The sequence below is a fragment of the Meriones unguiculatus genome, chromosome 2 (assembly GCF_030254825.1).
Source record: "Meriones unguiculatus strain TT.TT164.6M chromosome 2, Bangor_MerUng_6.1, whole genome shotgun sequence".
Classification (NCBI taxonomy): Eukaryota; Metazoa; Chordata; class Mammalia; order Rodentia; family Muridae; genus Meriones; species Meriones unguiculatus.
Genome location: NC_083350.1, coordinates 118613198 through 118620850, shown reverse-complemented (window position 1 = coordinate 118620850; position 7653 = coordinate 118613198). Strand labels below are relative to the sequence as shown.

Genomic DNA, 7653 nt, shown 5'->3' with positions numbered 1-7653 from the left:
ATTCAGTGATTTCATTATTTTGGCTGGGTTTGGAGACAACTGAATTGTATAATCTTTTTAAAGAACAGCCATATAATGGTATGTATATAATGCACGAAACCGTCAGCCATATCTATGTATGGTAACCTTCTGTACAAAATATGAAATATGAGTTGGCAAGAATTCACCTAGGGTAGATAATGGATTTTAAAATCAAGGCAATGAGAATTTGAATTCTAGTTCTTTTACTAATTATTAGACTTGTAAAGTGCATATTCATTTATTCATTTTAAAGTAAAGGTATAATAATCATCTTATTGATTCATTTTGAAGTTTAAGCAAAATTGCTTTTAAAAATATGTGGAAAGGTGTTTGGTCATTCTGAGATGTCTTCTAAAACTATTGTTTGGTAGACTATATACATGTATACTTGTTGATTTCTATTTTAGTATGGTTTATAGGTATCTGGTATTGATGCAATATACTGGTTTAGTTATTTAATTGGTATTAAAATTGTCATACAATGAAAAACAAAGCTTTTAACTACTATCATTTTGCTTTGTTCAGTTATTATATATTGCATCTTAACATGTAATGGTATGTTATCTTCTAACTTAACAATTTCAGACAAGAATTTATTTCATTAACTGTATGGTACGAGACGCAGGTGACTAACTGTTGTTCTTTTTCTCACAGGTGTATAGGAGCACTGTACTTTTGCATTAAAATGGAAAATTGTGAAGAAAGGAAGAGGTAGCAGTTGGAAATGACGTTCTTGGATGAATAGATCACTTAGGAGAAGTCAGCATTACAGAATGATATGCTGGTTTGGAAGGTGGTGCAGCTGAATTGCCAGCTTTCCCTTTTCTCTTCAATCCATGGATTTTTTACTTGTTCCTTGGAGTAGATGAAGTCCGAAGCCAGCATGTGATGGGGCATGTGGCGTACCAGTGTTTTTCTACTCGTTGCCTCTTGGATTAGTTTGCTGCCATTTTGAAGAGATTGTATTTTGCGGGCAAGGACCTAATGTGATGGATTTATCTTCAGAAATGAACAGACATGGGAAGAATCCGGTGAGTCACAAGCTGGAAGACCAGAAGAAGGTAAGAGATATAAAAATCCCTCTGCCTCATTTGCTTTTATTTATAAAGTGGATTTCTTTTTCATTAGGAGTCATTTTATTGTTACTTCTTACTCCCTAGTCTCAAAACTCACCCTGAGGGGTCACACTTAAATGGAATTTTTCTACCTTTTAGGAAATTCTGAGTGGTTGCACTGGAGGGAGAACACTATAAAGGGAACTTTTAGGAAGGGGTAGGGATTTTGCCTGGGAAACAGAGGAGGAGTGGATCTGGGGTGGGAGGAGGGCTGGGAAGACTGGAGGGAGGGAAAACGTCATTGGGTTCTAATGTGTAAGAAAAAAGATTTGCTTTTACACATCTTTGCTTACTAGACATCTTTGATTACTAGACACTTTGCTTTTCCCAGAAGATTCCAGTTCCTTGAGGAGTTAAGTTTAAGAGAGGCTATGTTGAGTAAATTCTGATTAATTTCTTTAGCTGTATTGTTCACTGCTCTTAAGATAGAGCCACAGCCATCCTTTAGCCATTCAAAGAGACAACAGTGGATACCTCTTTTCTTAAGGGTAGTAGCTATTGTGGGTCATTCATTGGATGTAATTGTGGGGAAGTAAATCTAGGAAAATGGTAAAGATCAGGGTACCTAGAACTATTTTTCACTTCCTTGTGCATGCAAATTTTACATTTCTACACATGAATATATTTCTAAGAATATTGTTTATTTATAGCTAGTTTATATTGAAATATAAAACATTTTTACTGTTGTCAGTAAGCTATTAACTCAAAGGAGGTGTTTTTTGTTTTTGTTTTTAATAAATGCATGTTCTGCAGTTTTGTTTTATTTATTTATTTATTTATTTATTTATTTATTTATTTATTTATTTGCCTGCCTTGTTCTCTTCGTTTGGTAGTGCAGAGGACTGAGCCCCACGTCCACCTGCAGGCTAGTCAAGTGTTATACCCCTGAGCCTCAGGCATGTCTAGATTCTTGAAGGAAGGAGTTAATCATTTTTCTTGTTTATGCTTTTTTAAAATGTCTTTAACACTAATGACAATTTACCTACTACGTTGTATGGGCAAAGAGTGGGAGGGGAGAATAAACACTTACTTCTAGAAAGGCCTAGCTTTGCTTAGACACCCTGATTTATTAACAGGAAAGAAAAGTACCTATTCATTTCCTGAATAAGCCATTTTCTGCTAATGTAAAAAGGATTGCAAGCCAAAGAATAAAATGAATTCTTAGAGAAATTTCAACATTGCTTGTGTAGAAATGTTCAACAGTGGGTCTGTAAGCATTTGTAGGTTCCCAGGCCAATTCACAAAAGACTGTTCAGCTCATAAAATATGTACTGATGCTAATAGAGTTTAGAAAAAAAAAACATAGAGAGTCATAATTCTGTGGGGAAATTAAAAATACCAGCTTTGTGTTTGGGGACTACAGAATTTTAACCTTTTACTTTGGCCTTTCTGAGGTGGAGTGAAGAAGAGGGGACATTTTCATTGAGTAGGAGGGAGGATGGAAAATTGGTTCTAATGACCCTTTGACTGCCACATTGATTGGATATTTCAGAGGGATAATTGGTATATAAGATCTATAAATAAATCAGAGTTTGCATAGATAGATAGCTAAACATAAATAAATGACACATAGACATATGTAAATAACTAGACAGTCAATAGATGCATATGAGATAGTAGAAAATTTAGATTCAGGGGATTTAAAATTCCAATTTGTTAAGTTTCAGCTGGAACATTTAGTGTCAGTGACACTTTTGTGTATTTGAATTATAGTGGAAAATGAGATGTATTATCATAAATCTTTGTGTACAAAAAACTGACCTCAGCCTTGCCATCATATAATTTCTAGTAGGGACTATAAAATTATGCTTGTAATTACTTGAAGTGTTTGCAGTCCTTCCTGATGAATGATTTTCATAGGTCCAGTGTTCCACAATATTGAAATAAAATGTGTACATCCAAGCTGTTGCCTCTTGCAGAGATGAGCATATCACCTGTATCTTATTTTCATAGACTTTATGATGTATTAGATACTTAAAGCAATTTACGACAAACTAGAGTGAACATGGGCACCAATTCCATCCACTGTGTGGCTAAGCTTGTGTTTAGTCCTCAAACACCTTGCCTGATTTTATATTTATCTTTTTAATATGTGGATTTATGCTTTGTGCTTTGTTTCTGAGTGCAAACTGTTTCTATTCCGAGTGTGTGAATTTTGCAAGCTACCTATCAAGGCGAGTAGATAAACAGGGGAAAGAGATTGTTTACAGTAGTTATGGTGAGCTCAGGAACATGCTGTTTCCCTGCAGCTTATTAATGCACTATATTCTCACAAAGATAAGAATCTGTAATTACTGTCCAGGTGCTTTGGCTCTCTAACAATAACCATCACTTCTGTGTAGTATAACCCTACTTTTAACTGGCGTTGATATCCTGGTTCTTGTGGGCAATTCTCCTGGAGTCTCACTTTCTGAATATCAGAATCTTATTAAACCACAATAAAATAAATACAGTAATAATTATCATTTACTCAAGAATACATAACCTCAAAGTGAAATTTTTAAAAGTATATGAGTTTTTGGGGCATCTTTTAAGTAGTGCTTTCTGTGTTTGAACAGAAGAAAACATACCTGAAATTTACAAGGTCTCATGAGCGCAAGTTTTATCAGAGGTGCCCTCACTATGAAGAAACAGAGAGGATCTTTTAGGAATTAAAGAGACTAAGTCGAGAAATTAAAGCAAATACATCTAAGTATCATACATTAACATGGGTCGGTGTTGGTCTGGTTAGAATTCAGTGGCTTTCTTCTTCATTTCAGTTCTTTTCAGTAGAACTTAAGTTCACACTGGACCATAGTCTGGATTTTGATCTTTAGCTTCTAGACTGTTACCGATGGAAAAGTCACTAAGACATTTCAAATCTCCCAAGTGCCCATAATAAGGTCCTGTATCTTTAAATTTTTACCTTTTTAACCTTATTTGCATATTGATGCCAGGGTCACTGGCAGATTGCTTTCCGTTAATTTTTATTGCTCCATGTGAGTATTTCTGCGAAACCCACAGGACAATGAAAACCCCATAGGTACAAATGTCACCATCATGTAATTAGTTGTGACCTTGAACTGGAAAGCTGAGCTCAATAGATTTTACTGTCATTAGGACTGGAGCAGTGTGCATTTCAGGCAACCCTAGGACACTAGTTCATGGCTTCATGAATATTTTATACACTCAAACAAAGCGTTTATCACTGTCAGTGATGTGCTAGATGGTATTAAGATGGCAGCATTATACACATTATACACATGATACACATTTCAAAATTATGCCAGCAGATTGCAACACATGCTCGGTGACCTGTTGCAGATACCTTTTGTTCTGTTGCTTGAATCAGGAAGAGATTAAGACTGCGTGTATACAATACAAAGGGCAGTGTGCCATAGCATGATGACGTCTGTGCAGTCATGTGGTGGGTGAGTAGAACTGCCCAGCAGCCCTATGTGTGCCAGCTCTATGGTAAGATTGGTAAGCAGGCTAGGTTGACCTTAAAGATAAAGCCTACTTCTTCATGAATTTGAGGTGTATTTGAACACTAGGTGACACGTCTTGACTCCAAATAAGGAATTTCTGGCTTTCCTTTGTATGTACCCTTCAAGCGTAGGCTTTTAGCAGTCTATATGCTCCTTCCTTTTCATATAGGGCCTGGGACAAAATTAAATCCTGCTCTGCCATCTTAAAAAATAAGACTATATATATATATATGTATGTATATATATAATGTATATATATAATATATATACATAAATGCACTCGTATACATGTATTATATACATGTATTATATGCATGTGCACAAAGGATATTTACATTTATGAAAGTGTTTAGGATTATCATGTTCTCAGATTTTACTTCCCCAAATAAAACACTTCATATATGCTGTTGGCAAATAATATTTCACCCCTGCTGTGCGAAAGCTCAAGATAAATCTCCTTTACACAATATCTTTGTGACAGCAATTATTTCAGAAATATTATACTCTGAATATAGCGAGAGGGTTCAAAATATGGAGAATAGTGTAAAGTATGGTGTGTTTGTATTAGATGCCTGAGAGACAAATACTAATTTGGAAAAAAAAAAGCCTGCCACTTTAAGGGTGCCCCCCCCATAGAACTTTAGACCTGAAATTGAGTTTAGGCAGGTAGTTAAAGTAAGTAACATTTGCAAATGGCACTGCTTGTCTCATTAGTGTCTGTTCACATGGAAATAATTTGTACTTTTTCTTTCAATGAACATCAAACAGAAGTACAGTCCGAGAACAGATACCTGACAATGGCTGTTTCTGCCATTCAGATAATTCTACTAAATCCAACCATCTGTAGTTGTCAATGATATTTATATACACACATATATACATATATATACATATGTAGCATTATTTATATTATGTAGAATTTTACATATAGCATAATCTCTATATATTATCAGTTTGAAGTTAGCCTAATTCTAATTTTTCTATTCATATTTTGATGTGCTGCTTTGTAAACATGTTAATTTGTTAATTTCCCTGTATTTGATGATGGAAAATAATCCTTGCAGGATTTTAAGTGTAAAGATGTGGATTGGGGTTGGGATTTTTTTTTTTTCTCTCTGAGGTTCTATGAAGTACTTGAAATTACTTGATCTTGAAAGTGATTAAAATATTATCTTCTTGAAAGAATGCGTGAAGATACTCTAGAGAAGGCTCAGTGACAAATTCACTTTTGCAGATTCTGGCCTTTTGAGGGTGGTAGTCATTAAGCCCACCTGACTTTTATTAGCATGTGTGTTTTGTTAAAGAAACACAGTTGGAGGATAAATTGCCTGAAACCAAACTATATCCCTTAGAAAGCATCCGAAGTGGGAGTGTGGCTGTGAACACGACTGGATTGTGATGGGTTTGTAACTGTATTGCTCATCCCATTTTCAGTTAGTCAGGCTTTTCATTTCTGAAGTATATTCTTCATTCTAGTAATTTAGATGTCACACAGCTGCTTTTCATGGAGTTCTGTAAGGATATGTTAATGTGCACTCTTTCATCCAAACTGATTCTAAGAACTCCACTTTCAATTCAGAACCTGGGTGGACCTTCTCTCTTCTTTTTTTATAAAACAATTCAACATATAATCTTCAAATAGATTTTTGTAGATTTTGTGACTATTTTTTTTCCATTTCCATTACTAGCCATACATCTGTTTTAAATGCGAATATACTTCAAAATGCAAAGGGTTAGAAATGGAGAAGAAAAAGTGGTGTATGAGTACACGCCATTGGTCCACTTCTTTGTCCTGTCATAGTCCATGTGTTTTATTCTGATACTGGCTTTAAAATGCCAGCTCATATAATGATCTCATGTTTTCTTAAAGACAAGCAACATCACCAGGGTTGAGATCCCAGGTAATTAATATATGTATCTTTTAAGCACTGAATACACATGGAGCTAGAATTACTGGTTATCACTATGATCTTGATGTTAATAAAATGGTGATTAATATACAAAGTTTAGTACCTTTTATGATTGGTTTTACTTATAATTATTTGTGTGTCTATGTATGTATGTGGGTACGTTCACCGTTCACCTGAGTATGGGTGTTGGCAGAGGTTGGAATATGGATAGCAGAGCCACATGAAATGCTTGCTGGGAACTTAGCTTAAATCCTGTGAAAGAGCAATCTTTTTTAATATTTTTTTTTTTTAATCGCAGGTCATTTACTTGTATCCCAGCCATAGCCCTCTCCCTCTTTCCCTCCCAATCCCTCCCTCCCTCCTTCTCTCCCTCCCTCCCTTCATCTCTCCCTCATCTCCTCCCTGCCCCCTTCCAAGTCCACTGATAGGGGAGGTTCTCTTCCTCTTCCATCTGATTCTAGCTTATCAGGTATCTTCAGGACTGGCTGCAATATCCTTATCTGTTGCCTAGCAAGGATGCTCCTCCCTTGAGAGGGGGGAGGGAGCTCAATGAGCCAGTCATTGAGTTCATGTCAGAAATAATCCTTGTCACCTTTACTAGGAAACCCACTTGGATACTGAGCTACCATGGGTTACATCTGAGCAGGGGTTTAGGTTATATCCATGCATGGTCCTTGGTTGGAGAAACAGTCTCATAAAAGACCCCTGTGCCCTGTTATATTTGGTCCTTGTGGAGCTCCTTTCCCCTCTAGGTCATACTAACTCCCCCTTCTTTCATATGATTCCCTGCACTCTGCGGAAGGTTTGGTTATGAGTCTCAGAATCTGCTTTGATACACTGCTAGGTAGAGTCTTTCAGATGCCCTCTGCAATAGGCTCCTGTCCTGTTACTTGTTTTCTCCTACTTCCAATTTCAGTCCGCTTTGTCTTTTTAAGTGAGGACTGACCATCTTACCCAGGGTCCTCTTTCTTGTATATCTTCTTTAGGTGTACAGATTTTAGTATGTTTATCCTATCTTATAGGTCTAGGACCCACTTATAAGTGAGTATATACTGTGTGTGTCTTTCTGCTCCTGGGATACCTCACTCAGGATGATCTTTTCTAGATTCCACCATTTGCCTGGAAAACTCATGATTTCCT

At 36.2% G+C, this 7653-nt stretch overlaps 1 protein-coding gene across 1 annotated transcript in view; it reads left to right on the top strand.

The window, feature by feature from the left end:
• Nucleotides 1-709: 709 nt before the first annotated feature.
• Nucleotides 710-7653, top strand: part of Nav3 (neuron navigator 3) — a 560089-nt gene continuing 553145 nt past the window's right edge. The window contains exon 1 of the mRNA XM_060378030.1: nt 710-1082. Coding sequence (XP_060234013.1) covers nt 1011-1082 — 72 coding nt within the window. The 5' untranslated portion in view covers nt 710-1010. The remainder of the gene's footprint in view (nt 1083-7653) is intronic.